Source organism: Hyla sarda, chromosome 1 (assembly GCF_029499605.1).
Source record: "Hyla sarda isolate aHylSar1 chromosome 1, aHylSar1.hap1, whole genome shotgun sequence".
Taxonomy (NCBI): domain Eukaryota; kingdom Metazoa; phylum Chordata; class Amphibia; order Anura; family Hylidae; genus Hyla; species Hyla sarda.
In genome coordinates, this window is record NC_079189.1 from 610332282 (window position 1) to 610359941 (window position 27660).

General features: G+C 47.4%; 3 protein-coding genes across 3 annotated transcripts in view; 2 read left to right on the forward strand and 1 right to left on the reverse strand.

Annotated features, from left to right (window-relative positions):
* LOC130300905 (uncharacterized) overlaps positions 1 to 27660 on the reverse strand; it is a 448736-nt gene that overhangs the window by 99135 nt on the left and 321941 nt on the right. The window lies entirely within an intron of this gene.
* The window catches only part of LOC130299715 (uncharacterized), a 78225-nt gene that overhangs the window by 627 nt on the left and 49938 nt on the right, over positions 1 to 27660 (forward strand). The window contains exons 2-3 of the mRNA XM_056551487.1: positions 1432 to 1558; positions 8876 to 8967. Coding sequence (XP_056407462.1) covers positions 1432 to 1558; positions 8876 to 8967 — 219 coding nt within the window. The remainder of the gene's footprint in view (positions 1 to 1431; positions 1559 to 8875; positions 8968 to 27660) is intronic.
* LOC130298194 (zinc finger protein OZF-like) lies at positions 1429 to 14847 on the forward strand. The gene is made up of 3 exons (XM_056551112.1): positions 1429 to 1558; positions 10837 to 10951; positions 13115 to 14847. The coding sequence occupies exons 2-3, from the start codon at positions 10888 to 10890 to the stop codon at positions 14440 to 14442; spliced, it is 1392 nt and encodes a 463-aa protein (XP_056407087.1). The 5' UTR covers positions 1429 to 1558; positions 10837 to 10887; the 3' UTR covers positions 14443 to 14847.

A 27660-nucleotide genomic window follows, 5' to 3' on the forward strand; every position in this document is an offset into this window, starting at 1 on the left:
TGTCTGGTGATGACTGGTGAGGTGACACTGCTGGGACATTTTACAGTAATGGAGGGGTCTGGTGATGACTGGAGAGGTGACACTGCTGGGAATGCTGGGACATTATACAGTAATGGAGGGGTCTGGTGATGACTGGAGAGGTGACACTGCTGGGACATTATACAGTAATGGAGGGGTCTGATGATGACTGGAGAGGTGACACTGCTGGGACATTATACAGTAATGGAGGGGTCTGGTGATGACTGGAGAGGTGACACTGCTGGGAATGCTGGGACATTATACAGTAATGGAGGGGTCTGGTGATGACTGGAGAGGTGACACTGCTGGGACATTATACAGTAATGGAGGGGTCTGGTGATGACTGGAGAGGTGACACTGCTGGGAATGCTGGGACATTATACAGTAATGGAGGGGTCTGGTGATGACTGGAGAGGTGACACTGCTGGGACATTATACAGTAATGGAGGGGTCTGGTGATGACTGGAGAGGTGACACTGCTGGGACATTATACAGTAATGGAGGGGTCTGGTGATGACTGGAGAGGTGACACTGCTGGGACATTATACAGTAATGGAGAGGTCTGGTGATGACTGGAGAGGTGACACTGCTGGGACATTATACAGTAATGGAGGGGTCTGGTGATGACTGGAGAGGTGACACTGCTGGGACATTATACAGTAATGGAGGGGTCTGGTGATGACTGGAGAGGTGACACTGCTGGGACATTATACAGTAATGGAGGGGTCTGGTGATGACTGGAGAGGTGACACTGCTGGGAATGCTGGGACTTTATACAGTAATGGAGGGGTCTGGTGATGACTGGAGAGGTGACACTGCTGAGACATTATACAGTAATGGAGGGGTCTGGTGATGACTGGAGAGGTGACACTGCAGGGACATTATACAGTAATGGAGGGGTCTGGTGATGACTGGAGAGGTGACACTGCTGGGACATTATACAGTAATGGAGGGGTCTGGTGATGACTGGAGAGGTGACACTGCTGGGAATGCTGGGACATTATACAGTAATGGAGGGGTCTGGTGATGACTGGAGAGGTGACACTGCTGGGACATTATACAGTAATGGAGGGGTCTGGTGATGACTGGAGAGGTGACACTGCTGGGACATTATACAGTAATGGAGGGGTCTGGTGATGACTGGAGAGGTGACCCTGCTGGGACATTATACAGTAATGGAGGGGTCTGGTGATGACTGGAGAGGTGACACTGCTGGGAATGCTGGGACATTATACAGTAATGGAGGGGTCTGGTGATGACTGGAGAGGTGACACTGCTGGGAATGCTGGGACATTATACAGTAATGGAGGGGTCTGGTGATGACTGGAGAGGTGACACTGCTGGGAATGCTGGGACATTATACAGTAACACCACTGGAGGGGTCGGGGTGATGACTGTATCATTATGTGTCAGGTTCCTATAAGGTGTCAGGACGTGGCGGTCTATTTCTCCATGGAGGAGTGGGAGTATGTAGAAGGACACAAGGATCAGTACAAGGATCAGGTGATGATGGAGGATCAGCAGCCCCTCACATCAGCAGGTAAGAAGAGACATATATATATATAGATAGATAGATAGATAGATAGATAGATAGATAGATAGATAGATATCACCCTCACTACCTCACCATACTGTGGCGCTCTGAAGCAGTTTCTCCAATCGTTTGAAGTGGATTGATAAGAAACAATTGGGAGGTTCTTGGCTTCATATTAATTGATTTCTCTATATCTGTGGATTGTTTTCCCCTGAAGATCACTCCCCCATCCCAGATCCTTGCTCCACTCTTCTCTGCTCCGGAGCCGATTATCTCCAGTTTTTATTCCATCTGATGATCTGTACATTATGGAGGAGGCACCCCAAGACCAGCGTCCTGATTTGATGAGCTCAAAAATATCCTGAAATTTAAAAAATGTGATTGAATTGTTATAGAAAATGTCCAATTTCTTCATCAGCCTCTTAGATATAAAGATTCTGGAGAAAAAATATAATGTAAGATTTTGAGCCACCAAACCTCCTTCCCCTACAGGATAAAGTTTGAATTTACTTACCGAAAGTCTCAAAGGCTGCACACTAAACTGACCTTTTCTCACTGGACAAAAAGACAATAATAAAGCTTTAATTGTGATTATCCTCTTAAGTAATTAAAGGGGTACTCCGGCTGTCACGCCCCCTCCCATAGACTACTTATGGCCGCGGCGGTGACTAGTTTATAATTTGTCACCGCCAGACTCATCCCGACTCCCGCCAACGGCCCGCAATCTACCCTCCGGACGAAGGGATTGATTGCGAACACGTATAAAAGCGGGCTCAAAGGAAAACCCTGACGGACTCCGGACCCCACCTCAAAAGAGCGGTCAGACCACCCGTTCACAAGAGGGAAACTCTCTGCCCCTGCCTACAAGATCTTACGCCAATTAACAAAAGTACTCGGTAAGCCATATCTCAGGAATACGGACCAGAGGTACTCGTGGTTCACCCGATCAAATGCTTTGGCCTGATCCAAGGACAGCAAGTACCCCTTCCAGAGACCTGCACTACTCTGCTCCACTGCCTCCCTGACACTAAGGACAGCGCATAAGGTGCTTCGGCCTAGAACATAGCAGTGCTGAGCCCCCGAAAGGAGCCGGGGTGCAAACTTCTCCAGCCGATTAAACAGTATGTTGGCCAGAAGCTTCCTGTCCGTATTGAGAAGAGCTATGGGCCTCCAATTCTCAATACGGCTCGGATCTTTACCCTTTGACAGGAGAATCAGGGCTGACCTCCTCATTGACTTCGGCAGAGTGCCCGAGGAGAGACACTCATTGAATACCTTGGATGTTAAGCCATCCGGACCTTCTTAGGGGCAAGCCTCTCGATCGCCAGTCTCACTTCCTCTTCCCTGATTTCTTCTGCCAAAACATCGAGAGGGGTCTACCCCTGGCTCAGGAATGGTTTCAGCCAGGAAAACCGACATCTTGTCTCGATCCAGATCCTTCCTCCCAAGAGTTGCGAGTAGAAGGATCTGACAACCTCCAAGATCCCTGATCTGGACCGATTCAGAGATCCTGTACTATCAATCAGTCCTGAAATGACTTCACTACTCACTGACATCTTACAGTTTCTGTAAGGGTCGGGCGAGCGGTACTTCCCGAAATCCCTCTCAAAAACCAAAGATGCGTGCCTATCGTACTGACACCTCATCAGCAAGGATTTCACTCTGGAGATATCCTCTCGGCTACCTCCAGTCGAGACAAGAAGCTCGAGTTTCCTCCTCAGACCCTGATACAAGCGGTACCTGTTCAGGGACCTGAGGCTCAAGAATGGCGGAAGAACCCCGCAATCCGCTTCTTGAATATCTCCCACCACTCCAGCTTATTACTACAAAGATCCAGTAAAGGTACCTGACTCTGAAGAAAATCCTTAAAGGACTGTCTCACCTCCGCTTCCTCCAGGAGGGATGAATTCAGCTTCCAGTAACCTTTACCCATCCGGGGGGTCTCTGAAATATTCAGGGAAAACAAAATCATACAGAGATCGGAAAACTCCACCTCAACCACGGACACTGCAGAAGAGACGGCTTCCTCCTTTAAATAAAACCTTTCTATCCTAGACCTGTGACTACCTTGATGATAGGTGAAACCCGCATGGCCCGAGGGGCTCCAGATGTGGGCGTCCTCTAGGCGAGCTTCTCTAGCTATGCTAATCAGTTCCACACTATCGCAAGTCAGCGGACCATTATTGTGACATTATTGAAGTCCCCTCCAAAGTTCACCTTCTGACTCGTAAAAAGAAAGGGCTTAATCCTCATAAAGATCTTTGCGGCCCCGCTTAGTTTGCGGGGCGTAGATGTTAATGAGCCGGAGCTCTTTTCCCTTCATGAGGACATCTAAGATCAGGCACCTCCCCATTTCTAACTAAATAACCCGTCTGTATTCAACTGGAGCGGTAAAAAGGACCGCCACCCCACTATACAGCTCAGCCGCAAGAGACCGCGCCTCAATTCTCTTCTGGCTTTTACCAGGGAGGCTGACAACCTGGTCTCTTGTAAAAAGAAAATGTCGGCTTCAACACGGCCTAGAAAATCAAAGGCTGCGAATCTAGCCGTATCCGACTTTATGCTGGCGCAGTTAATAGATGCCAGCGTCAGTGGGGTGAGTGCCGCCATCCTGGGTGATTGTGTTTGATGGCCTCACCCCTTAAACCTTCTACCTCTCCTTCCCTCCACCCCCATCTGAATCGGAGGAAGACCCTTTACCCCTTTTAGGCTCAGAGGCATATCCATCCCAAGATCTTTACCTCTGGTATCTGGTGTTACCTCCACCCCTGAGGAAACTGTCCCAGGAGGAGGCTGGGCACCTCCTGGAGGCCGCACTGCCTCCTGACCCTCAAGAGGAGGAGGGGAGGTAGCATCCCCGAGGGCCTCATACCGATTTGAAAGGACGATCAGAGGGTCGGAGACTGAGTTGTTCCTTCTATGGTCTGAGGCTACAACTGAAGAGGAGGGTGGCGCCACCTTACTCTTACCCTTCTTCCTCCTCTTCTTTTTCTGGCCACCATTTACTGTCTGCCCCTCCTCCTCATCCACAGTTTCGGATTCAGAGGCGTGACTGGAGGAAGGAGCATCTTGACCTTCTTCCCTACGCAATCTCCCGATCTCCTCGTCCAGTTTGGCCTCACCCAAAGCCTCAGAGTTATTCTGACCAGTGTCTGGAGTGGGACCCCGAGCTACCCATGTCACCTGGGCATTCTCAAGGGCCCTCTCCAACCTGCGCTTCTCCTCTCGCCTCTGCATAGAGGGGGTCTTATGTTTTTCCTTCACTGGCTTTGGTGCCCCCTCTCCTCCACTGGTCCCCTTCCCCGCCGGGGCAACCGTTAGGCTTTCCCCAGCCAGGGCGGTCACAGCATTAGAGAACGAGCACGGACACCGGCTGAACGGGGGACCTAAGTCACCACACAAGTTACACCGAATCTGTCCACAGGTGGCCGCCAGGTGACCCACCCCACAGCAGAGGGCGCATATCTGCTGAGTGCAGTTGGCACTAAAGTGGTTTGGGTCACCACACCTGTGACACAGCTTCGGCTGCCCCTGGTAGAAGATCTGAATCCTGTCGCGTTCCAGGAAGGTGGCCGAAGGGATGTGGGTGACCGTGTTCCCTGAACGCCTGAGACAGACGGAAAACGTCCAGGCCCCAGACCATATTTTGTGCTCATCAAAGTTCCTTCGGGGGACGTCCATCACCTCCCCGTACCTGCCCAACCAGGTCATAATGTCATAACAAGAAAGTGACTCGTTACGGGTCAAAACGGTCACTTTCTTTACCATACTCTGGCGAGATACCGTTTTTACAGAGAAATCTCGCCATCCGGGCTAATTTTTCATCAACTGCCCGGGTGTCTGGAGGGACCATACGGTCTCCCCATTCCTCTCTCGGAACGCTCCCAGACCATGTCTCTCCACCCAAAAAGACAGGTCCATCTCCTTTCCCTCTACCTGGAGCGTCCTTTCTCCTCTCTTTAGTGCCTCCAGGAGGCGCCGTTGCAACTGACCATCACCAGATGCAGGAGGTAAAGATCCCACTGAACCCCCAGCCGCCACACTTGCATAACTCCTGGCGACCGGGGGGGGCAGCCGGACCAGACACCGTCCCTGCCTAGGCCACCTGTACTGCCACTAAAGCCACTACCACTCCTCGCACCCGGACACTTCCCCCCCCCCCCCCCCCTCAGGGGAGTGCCCTGCAGAGCTGGCGACATTGCCCACAATACTCGGGGAACCGCTCCCCTTGCATACTGCCGCATAACTGTCACCCACCATCAGCCTGTCCTGCTCTGCCCTACCAGCAGGACGCGTGAATGTAGCACCCGCGGCCATGTTGGATGCAGCACTGTACCCCCCGTGCTGGTCCCGTTCCACATCAGAAGCGGGATCTGGCAGGGTGGGGGGCCCAGCAGCCTGAACCAACTTTTCAGATGGCCCAGACTGCTGGAAAGGGGAGAAGACAAACTTCACTTGCTTCCCGGCCTTTTTCTTCTTCTTTTTCTTCCTTTTATTCTCCTCAGGGCCCAGGTCCTGGCCAAAACTGAAATTTTCCAGACGGGTGGGTGACTCCTGCATCACTATGGCCCACAAGAGCCCCCCACCGACCGGGCCGCTGTCACCGCCATCACTTTCCTCTGAGGTGGTTGGTAAGGCGACTTGAGCAAGGTTAATATATTCTGCACTTGTGGTGACAGAGGTCTTAGGGGTACACAGGGAATCACACACATCCCCCTCACTCTCATCACCCTCACTGCCACCATCTCCCTCACCACCTTCCTCCATCTTCTCCTCTGTATCAAACAGGCATTCTTCCTCCCCCTGACTATCCTCTTCCTCCTTCACAGGGATCCGCATGATTTTAAAGCGGTCGTTATGTTTTAACTTTTCTTTAAACATGCCCGCTCCTTCTACAATCTGCTCTCACGGGCTCTCACCACCTCCTGCTCCTCTGCCTTCAGTTCACACACTCTAACAGCAAACTTAGCCCTCATAGCCTTGGCAGAGTTATCTGTCTGGTAACGGGCAAACTTCAGATCTTCCCTTAACACTTTCAGCTTCTTTCCCAGCTGCTCATATTCCACCAGCTTTGTCTGCATGCAGGAACCAAATGTGGCAAGCGACTCCCTGGTTCCCTTCACTGGGGTTCCATAGTTTTCTTACTGGACGCCTTGCGGTTTCCAGCGACGGACGGGGGAGTGGGCTCCACATTACTGCGGAGCCTGCTGGATCTTCTCACCCCCTCCTGAGAATTGGCCGTAGCTCTCTCACTCCCACCCCCCGCCGGCCTAGTTCGAAGGGTGGAAGTCTGGGGCTCCATATTAGGAGGCTTTCCCAAGGAGGCTGCCACCCTCCTGGGAAAAAGGCTGTAGGAAAATCTGCTTCAATCCTCTCTCTCTGGAAAGCCCTGGAAATCAGACACACCCAACAGCTGCTGTGTTCTGCAGGAAGTGCTCTCTGCTGACACCTCTGTCCATGTCAGGAACTGTCCAGAGCAGGAGAGGTTTGCTTTGGGGATTTGCTCTTGACAGTTCCTGAGACGGACAGAGGTGTCGGCAGAGAGCATGTGGTCAGACAGAAAAGAAATTCAAAAAGAAAAGAAATTCCTGTGGAGCATACAGCAGCTGATAAGTACTGGGGGGATTTACAATTTTTTTAATAGAAGTAATTTACAATTTTTTTTTAACTTTTTGGCACCGGAGTACTGCTTTTAAACCATCTGAAAACCTTCTTGGCTTGAGAATGGAACCCAATATCTACCTAGGTTACAGCACAATTAACGCAAACATCGGGAAATGGTTATTCACATTTGCGACAATTCCTGTGTCTTTCCTTCCTTCTTTTTCCCCAATCTTTAAAGGGGTACTCCGCTGCTCAGCGTTCGGAACAAACTGTTCTGAATGGTGGAGCCTTCGTCGGGAGCTTGTGACATCATAGCCATGCCCCCTCATGATGTCACACCCCGCCCCCTCAATGCAAGTCTATGGGAGGGGGCGTGACAGCCGTCACGCCCCCTTAGACTTGCATTGAGGGGGTGGGGTGTGACGTCATGAGGGGGCGGGGCTATGACATCACGAGCTGCCGGCTCCAGCATTCAGAACAGTTTGTTCCAAACGCTGAGCAGCGGAGTACCCCTTTTAAGCACGTGTAAGTAGACTATTCCAGAAATGTAAATGCCTTAGGAGGACACTCCACTAGGCATATCATGGACTAATACAGTAGGCGCTTCTGGCTGCACAAAGCCGGTACCACTTTATGTCCCCAGCTCCCTTTTATATATAAAAAAAATCAGGCCCCGCACTCATCCCCCTTCCAGTGATATCATAGGCACCGCAACACAGTCAAGAACCATCCTGGGAACCAGAAACTATGTGTCTGGCATCATGACCTGTCGGAGACATGTACCAGAGCAATCTGACACGACGGGCACTGGTCGGACCTTCATTCACCGCCATACTGCTGTAAATGGACTCTGACAGAGAACACCTCTGGGAGAAGCCACCATCCTCATTCTACATCTAAAAACCTGCAGACACTTGCAGGCAGAGACGGAGACGAAGGAACTCCTAGGGTGGCGCAAGGACATCCTTGGCACCTCATAAGAAGTTAGAGGCCAGCTAAGCCGAGGATCCCTTGGTGTACCTGGATCCATCAACGTAAACGTTGTCCATAGAAAAAGAACAAAAACACATCTGGTTCTCTGTTTAGTGGGTTTACATGCAGCTGGTCATTAAACTTAATTACTTAAGTGGTTAATCACATGTATTGCTTAAAGGGGTATTCCGTCCGGGATAAGATGTCTGATCATGGGGGTGCCGCCGATGGGGACCCCTGTGATCTCCCTGCTGCATCCAGTGTTCATTTAGAGTGTCGGGGGCAGCGACATAGGCTCGTGACATCATGGCCTTGCCCACTCAATGCAATTCTATGGGAGGGGGGCGTGACGGCGCATCGCCAGTCATCCAGCACGGAGCGAAGTTCTCTCTGTGCAACGGATGTCTGGGGTGCCGCAGCTGAGATTGCGGGGTCCCCATTGGTGGGATCCCCGTGATCAGATATCTTATCTCCTATCTTTGGATAGGGGATGAGATATCTAGGGGCAGAGTACCCATTTAATTGTTGTTCTTCTGTCTAGTAGGGGATGATGGTTTTAACCCTTAGTGTGCTGTCGAATGGACAGGAAAGAGAGATTAAATTTGCACCTTGGCCTCTTATCCTCCACATTATATCACAAAGGACACTTCCAAAAGAAGGAAATCTTTAATCCAAACTGGTGTTTTGTTCATAATCTGGAAATCTGTCCAGCTGGTGATGTATTCATTCCCTGTGTGTTCCCTACAGATGGAGTCATGGATAGAAATCCACCAGATAGGTGTCCCCGTCCTCTGTATTCCCAGGACTGTCCAGAGGGAAATGTCCCAGAGAACCATCAGGTAGATGATGCTAAAGTCTTCCCAAAAATATGACCATGAAGTGATTGAACCCCAGATAATTTTCTTATTTTTTTCTCTTTAGAATGAAAAGTTGATCAATATTAAGGTTGAGATTAAAGTTGAACCAGAAGAGGAGACGGAAATTAGGGCCGATTGGCAGTGTAAGGAGGGGGAGATTTTCATTGGTTGTAAAAGAAAAAACTGTTGTGAGGTTCCCCTAGATCAGTGGTTCTTAACCTGGGCTCGATCGAACCCCAGGGGTTCAGTGAGACAGTCTCCGGGGTTTGGCGGGGAGGCCCATCGGGTGTTTTTGCCTCGGGACTCTGTTAGGTTCCTGCGGCCCCGCCTATACTTTAAAAACGCGTGGATCGCCGGGAACTAGCGCACGCAGGGATGTCACGTCCCATGTGTACGCCCATGGCAATGGAGCGCGGAGAAGAAGCAAGAAGGATGCGCGCTGGCAGTTGGTAAGTGTTTATCAGTGGCACGTCAGCATCGGTGTTCCGACCACCGATCCTCCGGTCATGCTATGGCCGGACCCGAGGAGCGGTGATCGGAACACTGAAGTGGGGCGCAGTACACAGGCATACAGCCTCCAGCCATACTGTATGGCTGGAAGCTGTATGTCTGTGGGGGAACATACTGCACCTAATGTGGGGGGAACTATACTGCCAATGTAATGTGGGGGACTATACTGCCAGCTTAATGTGGGGGAACATACTGCCAGTCTAATGTGGGGGACTATATTGCACCTAATGTGGGGGAACATACTGCCAGCTTAATGTGGGGGACTATATTGCACCTAATGTGGGGGAACATACTGCCAGCCTAATGTGGGGGAACTATACTGCCAACCTAATGTGGGGGAACATACTGCCAGCTTAATGTGGGGGACTATATTGCACCTAATGTGGGGGAACATACTGCCAGCCTAATGTGGGGGAACTATACTGCCAACCTAATGTGGGGGAACATACTGCCAGCTTAATGTGGAGGACTATATTGCACCTAATGTGGGGGACTATATTGCACCTAATCTGGGGGAACATACTGCCAGCTTAATGTGGGGGACTATATTGCACCTAATCTGGGGGGACTTATACTGCCAACCTAATGTGGGGGGGGGGGGGGGACTATACTGCCAACCCTAATGTGGGGGAACTATACTGCCAACCCTAATGTGGGGGAACTACAACCTAATGTGGGGGATCTATACTGCCAACCTAATGTGGGGGGAACTGTGCTGCCTACCTGATGTGGGGGGAGCTATGCTGCGTTCTTAAAGGGGTAGTCCACTAAAAGATATAAGTGTGCATGGGAATTTGTTCATATTTTTTTTTTTTTTTAACTATAGTCCGGCCCTCCAACGGTCTGAAGGACCGTGAACTGGCCCCCTGTTTAAAAAGTTTGAGGACCCCTGCATTAGGGCCTAATAAATAATATACCTCCTATGTTTTGAATTTGAAAAAATCCTATTTTATTTGTCCAATTAAGAGGAGTTCGGTGAATGCGCATATGAAACTGGTGGGGTTCAGTACCTCCAACAAGGTTAAGAACCACTGCCCTAGATCCTATATAGATATTACTGTCACCACCTAGTAACATAGAAATCTATCCAGCAGATGATGTATTCAGTCCCTGTGTGTTCCCTACAGATGGAGTCATGGATAGAAATTCACCAGAGAGGTGTCCCCGTCCTCTGTATTCCCAGGACTGTCCAGAGGGAAATGTCTCAGAGAACCATGAGGTAGATGAGGGTGATCCTATACCACATGTCTATGGGGGGGTGCTTTTTGGTCCTGTAGTCATCTGTGATCTGTTAGATGTTTCCTCCTGTGTTGTAGTGAATTGTTATATATTTCACATCAGGGGGATGATCTGATTATTATTAAAGTGGAGAATGACGAAGAAGAAGAGAGGATGAGGGGCCATCACCTGTGTATGAGCAAAGTGAAGGAGGAAATTCCAGGAGGTGTTACCCCAGGTATGTAATAAAAGGATTTACAGGGGGAATTCAGAAATTTCTTTAGAGGAGGCTCCACCTTAGAGATACATTACAGTAACCCTTCTGTGTTATTAATAGTGTAGGACCTGAGGGAGATGACTGCACGTTGAGATTCTCTCTAAGGTCATTATTTATCCTGTCATGCTTGGAGATCAGAGACCATGCATAGGCAGACTGAACTTTTTGTAGTTAAATAGCCAGGGCCCAGCAGGGAAGGAGCTGGCTGATTCACAGGTAGCCAGAGAGCTGCTTGTTGATATCACCTGAGTTGTCGCTGTCTGCTAAGAAGCTTACAGTGAAGAAGGGGAAGGGTAAAAACCCTGACAGTACCCAGTCTCAATGATCCCTCAACAGCGGGGAGGCTCCAGGTTTGTAGGGGAATTTAGAATGAAAGGCACAGAGAAAGGCAAGAGCCATGTACAGCCGTAGCTGGGATCCAAGGCTATTCTTTGGGTCCATAGCCGTTTCATAGATTCCGGGGGCAACCGCTAGATAAATGGAAGTCAAAGATACTGTGGACCTAATCCTCCACATGGTTGCCAATCCGAACCGGCGAAGAGGTATTGAGGTTAGCTATTGCATGCAAACAGCTTTAAAGAGGTACTCCGCCCTTAGACGTCTTATCCGCTATCTCGGCTGCGGCATGCCAGACCCCTGTGATCTTGGCTGCGGCACCCCAGACATCAGGTGCACGGAGCGAACTTTGCTGGCGATGTGGGTAAGAGGTTCGTGACATCACAGTCATGCCCCATCAATTCAAGTCTATGGCTGTCACGCCCCTTCCTATAGACTTGCATTGAGGGGGCGAGGCAGTGACATCATGAGCGAGGCGTGGCATGACGTCACGAGCCTCCGACGCTCTAAACGAACACCGGGTGCAGCAGGGAGATCGCAGGGGACCCCCGCGATCAGACATCTTATCTTTGGATAGAGGATAAGATGTCTAGGGGCGGAGTACCCCTTTAAGAGCAAAATGTGGAAGACTATGAAAATCCTCATAAAAGGTGTCAGGTCAAGTTCATAGATGACAGAGCTAATCTGTCTAAGTACACAATAAGGCCCAATATACCAGGGAGCCAGTCTTTCCCCGCCCTGATAGGAGGGTCCTGCTTATTGCCTGCTGTTTCATGGACCTACTGTGTGTAGTGAGCCTTGGACCCGTACGCATGCAGCCTTGGACCCGTACGCACACAGAAAGGTGTTCCGGAAGATGTTTTTTAAATGCCGTAATGTGAACTAGGGCAAGGGATTCTGGCATAAAAGGAGGGTTCTAAATCATAGCCTTAAATGGAGATATACTCGAGGATCAATTCATGGCATTGTTACAGGTAAACTCCACCCAGGGTAACAGTTCTGACCAGTTGTCCTTGTGGGCTTATACTTAGTAGCACAGAAATTGCTCCAAGGCCTGAATTAAAGCTCCGCTTCACCATTAGATTGTAGGTCAAAGCAGAAATGGACGTCCAGTGCTTGATGCAGTAAAACAAGGTTCTTTATTGGAGGATCATCGGACACAAACATGCATCAGGACAAACACTGACGCGTTTCGGACCATTACACCATTCATGAGATTGTAGGTCAAAGCAGAAATGGACGTCCAGCGCTTGGTGCAGTAAAACCAGGTATTTTATTGGAGGATCATCGGACACAAACATGCATCAGGACAAACACTGACGCGTTTCGGACCGTTACGCCATTCACCATTAGATTGTAGGTCAAAGTAGAAATGGATGTCCAGCACTTGGTGCAGTAAAACCAGTTACTTTATTGGAGGATCATCGGACACAAACATGCATCAGGACAAACAGACGCGTTTCGGACCGTTACACCATTCATGAGATTGTAGGTCAGAGCAGAGCCAAAATCAGCTTTGTGGTCATACAGTCATAAGGATTCTCATGACCTTTACATACATATGGGTAAGGCCAATAATGAAATCCTTAGATAAACAAGTCCTGGGGCACTCACCATTTAGTATAGTCGACAGGAGACCCACAGGAAGGTGTTTAGGAGTTTTATTCTGGGCACAGGTATGATGTGCCACACTTAGGCTATCACATACTTAGACTGGCCCATCAGAATTATAAATGTCCCAGTTTTTGTGGTTTAAAACTAAAGTCTCAAAATCCCTTTTTTTAACAGAAAATCCCACTGAGAAATCTGAGGAAAACCTCATCTTATCACTAAATTGTAAAGGAGAAGCTGAAGATATGATGGAGCGCTCCTCAGGAGAAGACCTCCTAACCACTAATGCCCATCCAGAACTTTACAGTACAGATCTATCCTATAATAATCCCCCTTATCACGAGGAACCTTCTCCCGACCAATCACAGGCTGTTACCACAAGTAGTGGACAGGAATGGGTGAAAAGGTTTCAGTGTAGTGAATGTGGAAAAGAGTTTACGAGAAGATCAAGTCTTTTTACACACAGAGGAAGTCACACAGGAGAGAGGCCGTACTCATGTTCAGAGTGTGGGAAAAGTTTTAAGCAGAAATCACACCTTGCTACACATGAGAGAATTCACACAGGAGAGAAGCCGTATTCATGTTTGGAATGTGGGAAATGTTTTCCAATGAAATCACATCTCGTTAGACATGAGAGAAGTCACACAGGAGAGAAGCCGTATTCATGCTTAGAATGTGGTAAGTGTTTCACAAATAAATCAAATCTTGTTGTGCACAAGAGGAACCACACTGGAGAAAAGCCGTATTCATGTTCAGAATGTGGGAAATGTTTTAAAAATCAATCTAATCTTGTAATACATGTGAGAAGTCACACAGGTGAGAGGCCATATTCGTGTTCTGAATGTGGTAAATCCTTTACACATAAATCACAGCTTCATAAACACGAGAGAGTTCATAAAAGAGAAAAGCCGTATTCTTGTTCAGAATGTGGGAAATGTTACACAAAAAAGGCCCACCTTGATCAACATGAGAGACTGCACACAGGAGAGAAGCCATATTCATGTTCAGAATGTGGGAGATGTTTTACACATAGAAATAGTCTTGTTGTACACGAGAGAACTCACAAAGGAGAAAAACCATATTCATGTTCAGAATGTGGAAAATATTTTACAAGTCAATCAAGTCTTGTTGTACATGAGAGAAGTCACAGAGGGGAGAAGCCATATTCATGTTCTGAATGTGAGAAATGTTTCACAAATAAATCACATCTGAATATACACGAGAGAAGTCATATAGGAGACAAGCCATATTCATGTTCAGATTGTGGGAAATGTTTTATCCAGAAATCAACTCTTATTTCACATGAGAGAACTCACACAGGAGAGAAGCCGTATTCATGTTCACAATGCGGGCAATGTTTTACACATAAGTCGAATCTTGTTATACATGAGAGAATTCACACAGGAGAGAAGCCGTATTCATGTTCAGATTGTGGAAAATGTTTCACACAAAAAGCCCATCTTGATCGACATCACAGAACTCACACAGGAGAGAAGACATTTTGAGGTTCTATATTTAAAATATGTTGAATGTAATTTGGAAAATCACCAGAGAATTCACATTGAGAGGAAACCATGTTTATGTTTGGAATGTGGGAAATGCTATAGAAGAGGAAACAAAAAAAAAAAGAGGTGAATTGTGGGTGGTCATCATGAACCTTATTTATTACTGTATTAATTTATATAGAGCCAACACATTCCATAGCAATGTACATAGACTATCAATCTCTTTGGTGGTCTTAATCCATTATCAGAAACCCGCACAAACATGGAAAGAACATATATCATTCTGAGTGATATAGTGAATGTCCACTCGTGTGAACATATCACTACTTAAAGGGGTACTCCGGTGGAAATTTTTTTTTTTTTTTTTAACTCAACTGGTGCCAAAAAGTTAAACAGATTTGTAAATGAAACAAGCAAAAAGCACGTAAGTGCACTCACCGCAAGGCAGAGACAGTCGGGTCCAGGAGTCCAATGACGGGTAGCCGGGTCACGGCATAGGCGCTGGTAAAGTGTGGCGCTCAGAGGCTACGCCGGCAGTTTCGCACGTAACTGCGTGCTTCTTCCGGCAGGAAGAAGCACGCACTTACGTGCGAAACTGCCGACGTAGCCTTTGAGCACCACACTTTACCAGCGCCTATGCCGTGACCCGGCTACCCGTCATTGGACTCCTGGACCCGACTGTCTCTGCCTTGCGGTGAGTGCACTTACGTGCTTTTTGCTTGTTTCATTTTGATACTTCATGTACGTGCACCCCGCAGGAGACTCTGATCGGAGGTCACCGTAAACCTTGCTGCGCATATTGCTAGGTGATATAGCCCCTTGTGTGCTCTCTCCACTTCCTTGTCTTTGTTTATGAGATGTGTAAATGACTTCTATTAAAAAAAAAAATCCTTAACCTTCCAGTACTTTTTAGTAGCTGTATGCTACAGAGGAAATTATTTTCTTTTTGAATTTTTTTTGTCTTGTCCACAGTGCTCTCTGCTGACACCTGATGCCTGTATCAGAACTGTCCAGAGCAGGAGAAAATCCCCATTGCAAACCTATGCTGCTCTGGACATTTCCTGACACAGACAGAGGTGTCAGCAGAGAGCACTGTGGACAAGACAAAAAAGAAAAGAATTTCCTCTGTAGCATACAGCTGTTAAAAAGTACTGGAAGGGTAAACATCTTTAAATTGAAGTCATTTACAAATCTGTTTAACTTTCTGGCACCAGTAGATTTAAAAAAAAAGTTTTTTTCCACCGGAGTACCCCTTTTTTTTTTTTTTTTTTTTTTAAATCAGCTGGTGCCAGAGAGTTAAACAGATTTGTAAATTACTTCTTTTTAAAAATCTTAATCCTTCCAGTACTTATCAGCTGCTGTATGCTCCTGAGGAAGTTGTGTAGTTCTTTCCAGTCTGACCACAGTGCTCTCTGCTGACACCTCTGTCCATGTCAGGAACTGTCCAGAATAGGAGAAAATCCTCATAGCAAACCTCTCCTGCATACAGCAGCTGATAAGTACTGGAAGGATTAAGATTTCTATATAGAAGTAATTTACAAATCTGTTTAACTTTTTTGCACTTTCCACCGGATGACCCACTTAAATTTTTACTCACACCATAAATAGAGATGAAGGTGACGGAATCAATTCCCCCCCATGTAAATAATCTAATAACACATATGCTCCACATGGGGTGGGGGGGTGCTCGCTGACGATAATCGTTTCACTTGGTCCCTTGTGGCGTGAAACTATCAGTGAGCACCCCCTGTATATACCTATCACCCGTTCTCCCGCTTTTGTCCTGCACGTTGTCCTTGTGAAATAAAAAGTCGAAGATAAATACAAGATTGGTGAGTGCCGTATTCTTTACTTCTGCTAGTGAATATTGTGCTGGAGACTTTCCCTATATATTCTTGTGCATCACTGAAGTAGTATAGGCAGTCGTTTCAACACACAGAGTCTATTGAAGTAAATTTAAAGGGGCACTCGGCTTACCCAGTGTTGCAAAATTTTTTTGATCAGAACCCTTGGTGCAGGCGGTCATGGTCGTGACATCATGCCACGCCACTCCATTCATGTCTATGGGAAGGGCCTTACGGCTGTCATGTCCCCTCCCGTAGACATGAATGGAGGGGGCGTGGTGTCATGTAACAAGGGAGTGTGGCGTGACATCACGGCCACCTGCACCAAGCGTTCTGAACATGAAGTACCCTGTTAAATGTTTACTTACATTTTTTTTTACTCCCTGCACTGTGGATGTTTACTGAATATGCTCACATTGAGTAAACATCCATAGGGAGATAAACCCTAAAATACTCTTTTGGCAGCAATTGTTGTGCATGTACTGCAGTGAATCCCATGTTCATGTACTAGGGGTTTGTGGTCATGAGAACATATTCAGAGCTGCTATGTTGGTGTAGCTGGAGTATGCACAACTTGTAACTCATAACTTGTAGCTTCTGGACCCCAATGCAAAATCTGCTATTGGGCCCCATGTTCCATTTCCTGGTCTTTTATGGGGAAGATGTTACTTGGGGTCCCCTTAGGCATCAGGGCCCTGGTGCCACTGCTATCTTTGAATCCCCTATAGTCACACTCCTAATCAGGTTGCGTAAAATTTGTGTAAAACTTGTATAACAAATGTAGTATGAGTCATTTAAGCTTGGGGGGTGGAATTACACCAGAATGATGTGTTTGCAAAAAACATATCAGGGTCATAATTTAATATTTTAGCAAGTTTACAACAAAAGTGACAAACAGCATGTACATATAAGTTAAGATGGGTGCACAATAGTCATATAAGTTCTTTTTACACTGAACTGCACTAAACAGCCAATCACATTGGGGGAGATTTATCAAAACCTGTCCAGAGGAAAAGAGTTGCCCATAGCAATCAGATCGCTTCTTTCATTTTTGAAAAGACCTCTGTAAAATTTAAAGAAGTGATCTGATTGGTTGCTATGGGCAACTCAGCAACTTTTCCTCTGGACAGGTTTTGATAAATCTCCCCCATTTTGTACAGCCAAAGGTCTACTGCCTTCTTGGAATGTCTGGGTGGGGACAGTACAATGCGTGTGGATGGTTAGTGATGGCCGGGTGTGGACGGTCAGTGATGGCCGGGTGTGGGCGGTACACCGATGGCCGGGTGTGGATGGTACACTGATGGCTGGGTATGGACGGTACACTGATGCCCGAGTGTGGGGGTGGTACATCAATGACCGGGTGTGTACGGTACACCGATGGCTGGGTGTGGACGGTACACCGATGGCCGGCTGTTGATGGTACACCGATGGCTGGGTGTGGACGGTCAGTGATGGCTGGGTGTGGACAGTACACTGATGGCCGGGTGTGGACAGTACACTGATGGCCGGGTGTGGACAGTCAGCGATGGCTGGGTGTGGATGGTACACTGATGGCCGGGTGTGGATGGTACACTGATGGCCGGGTGTGGACGGTACACTGATGGCTGGAGGTGGACGGTAGACAAATTAAAGGAGTCATAGATATATGAAGGGTGAGGGGAGGAGATGCCAGGTTTGACCTGATTTCCGTGGCCCCTATAAATTTTTACCCTTCACCTCAACACAGAGGCCAACAACCTGTCCGGACAATATGATCTGTATGAACCGAATCAAGTTGATTCTTGGTAGTCCTTGGTAGTGCTAAATACAGGATGGGAGGATTCTGGTGGACTGTCATCAATTTGGCTAGTTTGGCACAGGTACGTTTGACACAGAAGGCAAGACAAAAGAGTGCGAGTCCTGGGAGAAATTAGTAGAGAAATGAGAGTAAATAATAAAGAGTAATGTCCTCTGCATGAGCTCCATGTAGGTTGGGGTCTACGCAAAGAGACTCGTTCAGTTTCCAAGAATAAGGAGTACGGGCATGTGCCCCGAACTGTAAGACCGATAGCACAACATGGTGATCTGACCAGGAATTATAAACATGTTGGGCAAACAACAAAGCTGGAAGAGAGACGGTGATAGCGAGAATGTAATTTATACGTGTGTACAGTTTATGAGCAGGGGAGTAATAGAAAGACCCTTTGTGCAAGATTATGTTCTCGACAGACATCTGGCAAGTTGGCGGAATGAAAAGATTCTAACCAAAGCCTCTGCTGTCTGCCAGACCTCCAAAAAGCGAGAGGTATGTGACCAAACACCCTATTAAATACCATCATGAAGTCTCCATACTAGACTAAGTGGTCATAGTATAGGGAGTGCATCGATAAGGAGGGTCTTTAGTGGGGGCATATGTATTTATTATATGGAGGGGTACCCTCCAAAACTAAATAATGATCCAGCGGTTGTCTCATACACACAAGTGGGAAGCCTATTGGCTAAATTTGTGTGAGGGGTGGGAGTATCTCCACCCCCACACACACGTCTAGGCGGGTCGTCTGGTAGAGATAGGTAGGGGCGGGGGTATTTAACGCCCCTGCTCCTATGGGAGGGGCGTTCGGGATGTTCGGCAGACGGGAGACAGATCACAGTGTGCTTCTGTGCTACGATATCCGGCGTTCGTATCTCTCGCCACAGGTGAGCACCTCCCTCAATGCGAGCAGTAAGGATGCTGCTGCTTCGGGCAGTCGCTCGGGACACAGAGGTATAGTTAGTTACATTAGGTGTGCCGGTGTCTGGGTTGGTAAGGCAGGCATGTGGGGGACACTTGCGGGCTGCCGCTGTTTGCCTGGTAAGTGTTGGGCTCCGCCTCGAGTGGCGGCCGGGGGAGTGGGGGTTGATTTTGTTGTTTTTTTTTAGTTGGCGGTCAGCTTCTGAGCCGGACTCCCCGGTGCGCAGCGGGATCGTGATGGCAGTTTTCATTGCACGGCTATTTCCGGGCAATTAAACTTCCCTGACACTCTTGAACTCTGCGGGCTGCGCTCTCTTTGCTTGGTGGGTCATGGTGTGCCACAGGTGCAGTAGCTTAAGCAAGGAGTGGTTTGTGCTTAGCTCAATATTGTGCATACGTAGCATTTACATGATGCATAAATCATTGTTTATACCATGTATTTCCAGTGCTTTCATACCAGAACATGTGTACTGGGCATTCACTCCATCTCATTCACTCATAGGGGGAGACATATCAAACTCATACATGCAGTTCCTTACGGCCTCCTTTTTTTTAAATATCTGACAGGTGCTGGTCGGGTAACCAGCAAACCGGCATACTGTATTGTAGGGTGCATATATTAAGCATGCGCTGGGATATACAGGCACTGGAGGTAGTTTGCAATCGGTTGTTTCAAGTCTGTGGAGGTATACAGATTTGTGTATACCCTGGTAAAAAAATAAAATAAATGTGTCTGTATATGTGTGTATGTATATCATACATAGTGTTGGTGCTGTACAGGCACTCTTAGCACTGGTGCAGGCGGTCATGGTATTTGTGCTGTACAGCTATACTTTACATCCGGTAATTGGGATGTTCATAGCATATTTAAAGAAGTGGGACCACGCTCTCAGCATGCATACTGACTCGCGCTCATTGCATGTCACGAGACTTACGTTCATAGTATATTCGGGACTTACGGTATATTTATACGGTATATACATAACACGGTTTCATAGCATTTTACGGTACATGCACTCTTAGCGTTTGTTTTTCTGCTCACACGTGCTTAGCATCTATTCTGCATTCACGCATTGGTACTGCACGTACAAAAAAAATAAAAAAAACACAATCCATTAACCCCTTAAGGACCAAGGGCGTACAGGTACGCCCTTGGACCTGCTCTCCTGATATAACGCGGGGTTACACAGTAACCCCGCGTCATATCACGGCGGGCCCGGCGTCATAGTGAAGCCGGGACCCGCCTCTAATAGCGCGCAGTGCCGATCGCGGCACCACGCGCTATTAACCCTTTAGCCGCGCGCTCAGAGCTGAGCCGCGCGGCTAAAAGTGAAACCGAAAGTGGCCGGCTAGCTCAGTCGGGCTGTTCGGGATAGCCGCGGCTAATCGCGGCATCCCGAACAGCTGACAGGACAGCGGGAGGGCCCCTACCTGCCTCCTCGCTGTCCGATCGCCGAATGACTGCTCAGTGCCTGAGATCCAGGCATGAGCAGTCATGCGGCAGAATCGTTGATCACTGGTTTCTTATGAGAAACCAGTGATCAGCATAGAAGATCAGTGTGTGCAGTGTTATAGGTCCCTATGGGATAACAATGATCAGTATAAGAGATCAGTGTGTGCAGTGTTATAGGTCCCTATGGGACCTATAACACTGCAAAAAAAAAGTTTAAAAAAAAAGTGAATAAAGATCATTTAACTCCTCCCCTATTAAAAGTTTGAATCACCCCCCTTTTCCAATAAAAAAAAAAACACAGTGTAAATAAAAAGAAAAATGAACATATATGGTATCACCGCGTGCGGAAATGTCCGAATTATAAAAATATATTATTAATTAAACCGCTCGGTCAATGGCGTGCGTGCAAAAAAATTCCAAAAAAAAGTCCAAAATAGTGCATTTTTGGTCACTTTTTATATCATTTAAATAAGTCCTATCAATGCAAAAATTGTACCGTTAAAAACTTCAGATCACGGCGCAAAAAATGAGTCCTCATACCGCCCCATACATGGAAAAATAAAAAAGTTATAGGGGTCAGAAGATGACAATTTTAAACGTATTAATTTTCCTGCATGTAGTTATGATTTTTTCCAGAAGTCCGAAAAAATCTAATCTATATAAGTAGGGTATCATTTTAATCGTATGGACCTACAGAATGAAGATAAGGTGTCATTTTTACCGAAAAATGTACTACGTAGAAACGGAAGCCCCCAAAAGTTACAAAACTGCGTGTTTTTTCTCAATTTTGTCGCACAATGATTTTTTTTTCCGTTTCACCGTAGATTTTTGGGCAAAATGACTGACGTCATTACAAATTAGAATTGGTGGCGCAAAAAATAAGCCATCATATGGATTTTTAGGTGCAAAATTGAAAGAGTTATGATTTTTTAAAGGCAAGGAGCAAAAAACGAAAATGCAAAAAACGGAAAAACCCCCGGTCCTTAAGGGGTTAAGCAAGCCGGTCAATATAGCCACATCAGGGCACACACTTCCTGCCGCATGCCGCAAACAGAGGTACAAAACTAATCAAATCAGTTGATTTACCGTTACAAGCATGTGGCATGGTCTCCTATTGTTCAACACGCTCATGGCATTCATACTGTTCATACATTCATGGCATGCATACTGTATGCATACTGTTCACATGTTCATGGCTTTTCATACTGTTCATACGCTCACGGCATTCACACTATCTATATGCTAACAGCATTTATACTGTTCATACGCTCATGGCTTTCTTTCACTCATGGTTGTATACTGTTTCATACGCTCACAACTTTCACTCCGTTCACACGCTCATTGCTGTATACTGTTCTCACGCTATTCATACTATGTATACGCTCTTGGTTTTTCCGTACACACAATCATAATGGTCACACTAGTCATACGCTCTTGACATTGAAACTGTCCACACGCTCAAGGCATTCACACCGTACACATTTGTTCAGACGCTTATAGCATTTAAACTGCTCATGGACAGTGGCGTTTTACACTGGGCATTTGCTGTGGCTTTTACACTGGTCCATGCGCTCTGGCGGTCGGTTATGCATTATGCTTATGGAATTCATTTCTGTTACTCCTTCCCCACTCTGTGCTCTTGTGTTTGTCATACTCTGCATACACTCATGGCATTCATACTGCCCACACGCTTGGTATTCATACGGATCGCATGCCCACAATGTTCATACTGTTCACACACTCCCGGGTTTGCTGTTATATGCACATGGTGTTACGCACCATTTATAAGATCAGAACACACATACTGGTCATACGCTCATGGCATCGATACTGTTGCATCCACCCATGGCTGTTACACTGTTCATAAGCTCAGTATCTATAGTGGTCATACACTCATCGCATGTACATACGTTCATGGCATCATCACTGTATTTATTAACCATATTGTTCACACGCTATTAGCATTTTTCACAGCCATTTGCTCATGGCTTGCACATGGTTCATACACGCAGTTATACTGCCCATATGCAATGGCTTTTATTTTTAATCGTACGCTAATGGTATTTATACCGCTCATCCGCTCATGGCATTTACACGGCCACATGCTCTTGGCAATGACATTACGTTCATGCCATTCGTACTGCACATACGCTCATCAGCATCCATACCGTTCTGTTCATTTGTCATTAGCTCTTACTGTGTCATACACTCACGGTTCTAATGTTCATAAACCAATCATAGCATTCCATGGTATGCATGGCTTGGCTGATAATGCACTCGTTGTTCGTACATCCGTTGCTTTCATGCCACACATGACGAGGGACTGACTGTGCATGTGTGGTGCTTTGTTTCTCTGTATTCCATGCACCTCAGGCATTCGGGTTGTTCGGTGGCTCATGGCGTCAGTGTAATGTGAAGGTGCTTGGCATTGGCGAGCTGGTAGCGTTGGTGTGGTGTATATGCTCGTAATTTTCATTGTACACGGTGGGTGCTTCTATGCAGTGTAGGCAGTTATGGTACACATACGCGCATACCATCATACGGCTCATACGCTTATAACTACACTATGCCCACGCTTAGGGCTTACGTTAGTCTTCCCATGACTTCCAAAGTCATATGGACATAGACCGTTGGTTTCTTGGCACGCCTGGCACGTCTGCAGGGGGGAGGCACCACACAGGTTATCGGCACTGACGCCTTCAGAGCAATAACATCACGATACACAGGTGGTTGTTTACAGTTATACCTGCCACATTGCAGGGGGAGGCACGACGCTGGTTCTTGTTACTGACACACTCTCAGAGCAATAACATCATGAAACACAGGTGGTTGTTTACCTCTTATGCCTGCCACATCTGCAGGGGAGGTAACATGCAGGTTATTGTTAAAGGAGTACTCCGGCGTGAACTTTTTTCCTTTTATCCCGTCCGGGCTGCAAAATTAAAGAAAACACACTTTCTCTTACCTGCCAACGAGCCCATCGGAACTCCGGTACACTCCGGTACAGGTGTTCGGTCCCCGGGCTGTATTCTTCTTACTTCCTGTTAGCCCGGCACGTCACTCGGAGCTTCAGCCTAACAGGAAGTAAGAAGAATACAGCCCGGGGACCGAACACCTGTACTGGAGCTTCGGGGCTCGTTGGCAGGTAAGAGAATGTGTGTTTTCTTTTATTTTGCAGTCCGGACTGGATAAAAGGAAAAAAGTGCGCGCCGGAGTACTCCTTTAATGACACTCCTCCTGTACAATAATAGTTTGACACATAGGTGGTTACTGTCATTTTTACTGACACGCCTTCAGAGCAATAACATCACAACACATAGGTGGTTGTTTACCATCATGCCTGCCACGTCTGCAGGGGAGGCACCACACAGGTTATTGTCACTGACATCTTCAGAGCAATAACATCACAACTCATAGGTGGTTGTTTACCCGTTATGCCTGCCACATCTGCAGGTGGAGGCACCACGCAGGTTTTTGTTACTGACACGTCTTCAGACCAATAACATCACGACACACAGGTGGTTGTTTACCGGTCATGCCTGCCACGTCTGCAGGGGGAGGCACCATGCAGGTTATTGTCACTGACACGTCTTCAGAGCAATAACATTGCGACACACAGGTGGTTGTTTACCTGTTATGCCTGCCACATCTGCAGGGGGAGGCACCATGCAGATTATTGTCACTGACACGTCTTCAGAGCAATAACCTCACGACACACAGGTGGTTTACCTGTTATGCCTACCATGTGTGTAGAGGGAGGCACCACGCAGGTTGTTGTTACTGACACGCCTTCAGAACAATAACATTACGACACATAGGTGGTATTTTACCTCTTATGCCTGCCACGTCTGCAGGGGGAGGTACCACGCAGGTTATTGTTACTGACACGTCTTCAGAGCAATAACATCACGACACATAGGTGGTTGTTTTTCTGTTATGCCCACCACATTTGCAGGGGCAGGCACCACACAGGTTATTGTTACTGACACGTCTTCAGAGCAATAACATTACGACACACAGATGGTTGTTTACCCTTTATGCCTGCCACTTCTGCAGGAGGAGGCACCTCGCAGGTTATTTGATACTGACACATCTTCAGAGCAATAAGATCTCGAGTCATAGGCTGTTGTACACCCGTTATACCTGTCACGTCTGCAGAGGGATGCACCAAACAATTGTTGCTACTGACATGTCTTCAGAGCAACAACATCACACTTCACAGGCTGTTGTATACCCGTTCTACCTGCCACGTCTGCAGGGGAGGGTACTGCACAATTGTTATTACTGACACGTTTTCCGAGCAACGACATCACGACACGTAGGTGCTTGTGTACGCTTCATACCTTTCATGACACACAGGTGGTTGCAAAGAACGGAAATATAATAAATAAGATTAAATTTAAGAGCCTCAGGTCCATAGCCACAATGGTTGCGTAGGGTCTGACACGTCCATAGTCACGATGGTACGCGGAATCTGTTTAGTCCACAGGCATGATGGTTTGCGTACAGAACCCTAGCGTCTATGGGCATGTTGGTTGCGCGGGGACTGGTCATGTCTGCAGGCACGATGGGCATGTAAGGATCGGTAAATCGCAGCGGGACGTCACTCCCAAGATCACTGAGTGGGCAGCTTGTCAGTTGAAGGTATGGTTTAGTTAGGCAAGTTGCTTATTCAAGGCTTGTTGGTTACAAGAGATATGGCTCCACAAGGTTATCATCACCAGGTCTGTCAAGTAGCATGCTGGGTGTCACTTTCTAACAGTTTTATTTTTGCCCCCTTTTTTATTCCTACCAGGTTCATTTTTGCCCACTATAGGCGTGCCCTCTGTCGTGGTCATTGGGCACAATTCAGACCGTTAGGTTTAGTGTAATGTTTCCATACAGGTACGTATGTATTACTATAACCACGAGCACGAGTGTGAAGCCCCGAACATAAGTGGGAAGCCTATTGGCTGAATTTGTGTGAGGGGCGGGAGTATCTTCGCCCCCCCCCCCCCCCCCCCACACACGTCTAGGCGGGGCGTCTAGTAGAGTTAGGTAGGGGCGGGGGTATTTAACGCCCCTGCTCCTACGGGAGGGGCGTTCGGGATGTTCGGCAGACCCCTCCCAACCCTCCCTCTTTTTCAAATAATCCACTACAGGGCATGCCCACTATAGGCGTGCCCTCCGTCGCGGTCATTGGGCACAATTCAGACCATTAGGTTTAGTGTAATGTTTCCATACAGGTACGTATGTATTACTATAACCACAAGCACGAGTGTGAAGCCCCGAACACAAGTGATGGAGCCTTGAAAAGTCTCTGTGGATGAGCGGTGATCATCACAGGCCGCACGTCCTCAGTGAGCAGCTGTCATTCTCCCTGTATAGGCCTGAATGTGATATCAAACATGTGTATTATAAATGTTTTCTGGTATAATGTACAAGACCTAGGCGAGGATTCGCTCAGAGCGCTTAGTGCGTGCGGTCGTGATCATGACATTTCACCACACCCCCTCCATTTATGTCTATGGGAGGGAGAATGACTCCTGTCTTGCCCCCCTCCCATAGACATGAATGGAGGGGGCGTGGTGTAACGTCACGAGGGGGCATAATGTGACGTCACGATATAGTTCTCAGATGACAGCTGACACTCTTCCCTATAGTCCTAAGTTAGCGGCTGTCACTCTCCCATATAGTCCTTAGTAAACAGCTGTCACTCTCCCCTATAGTCCTCACTGAGCAGCTGTCACTCTCCCCTATAATCTTCAAGGTACCCTCCAAAACTAAATAAGGATCCAGCGATCGTCCCATCCACACGTGATGGGGCGTTGAAAAGTCTCTGTGGACAAGCATTGATCATTATCCTGCGCCCATCGCCCTATGACACAGGCCGCACATCCTCAGTGAGCAGCTGTCACTCTCCATGTTGGGCTCAAGGCCTGAATGCGAAATCAAACATTTGTATTATGAATGTATTTGTGTATAATGTCCAAGACCTTGGCGAGCATTCACTCAGAACACTTGGTGTGGGCGATCGTGATCGGGAGGTCATGCCACGCATCCTCTATTCGTGTCTATGGGAGGGGGCGTGACAGCCTCCCATAGACATGAATGGAGGGGGCGTGGCGTGACGTCACGACCAAGGACGCCCGCACCAAGTGTTCTGAACATAATGTTCAGAACGCTGGGTAAGCAGACTACCCCTTAAAATGTTCACTAAATTTTTTTTTTTACTCCCTGCACTGTGGATGTTTACTGAATATGCTCACATTGTGTAAACATCCACAGTGCAGGGAGATATAAAATTAAGTAAACCCTAAAATACTCTTTAGGCAGCAATCATTATGCCTGTACTGCAGTGACACCTATGTGCATATACTAGGGGTCTGTGGTCATGAGAACATATATTGTGCTGCTATGTTAGGACACAAACCTTTGCTACAATTCTGTGTCACAAAAGCTTGGCACCACATCCTGGAAACAGCTGAAACCTCTCCACTCAAGGACTGCTGTAAGGACTTTCTTTTAGTCTACTGAATTATCTTGCTGAACTCTTTTATATACACTGAATACTTAAACAACACAATGTACAACACAATGTAACTCCAAGTCAATCACACTTCTGTGAAATCACACTGTCCACTCAGGAAGCAACACTGATTGACAATCAATTTCACATGCTGTTGTGCAAATGGAACAGACAACAGGTGGAAATTATAGCCAATTAGCAAGACACCCCCAATAAAGGAGTGGTTGTGCAGGTGGTGACCACAGACCACTTCTCAGTTCCAATGCTTCCTGGCTGATGTTTTGGTCACTTTTGAATTCTGGTGGTGCTTTCACTCTAGTGGTAGCATGAAACCGTCTACAACCCACACAAGTGGCTCAGGTAGTGCAGCTCATCCAGGATGGCACATCAATGCAGGCTGTGGCAAGAAGGTTTGCTGTGTCTGTCAGCGTAGTGTCCAGAGCATGGAGGTGCTACCAGGAGACAAGCCAGTACATCAGGAGACGTGGAGGAGACCGTAGGAGGGCAACAACCCATCAGCAGGACCGCTACCTCCTCCTTTGTGCAAGGAGGAGCACTGCCAGAGCCCTGCAAAATGACCTCCAGCAGGCCACAAATGTGCATGTGTCCACTCAAACGGTCAGAAACAGACTACATGATATGAGGGCCCAACGTCCACAGGTGGGGGTTGTGCTTACAGCCCAACACCGTGCAGAAAGTTTGG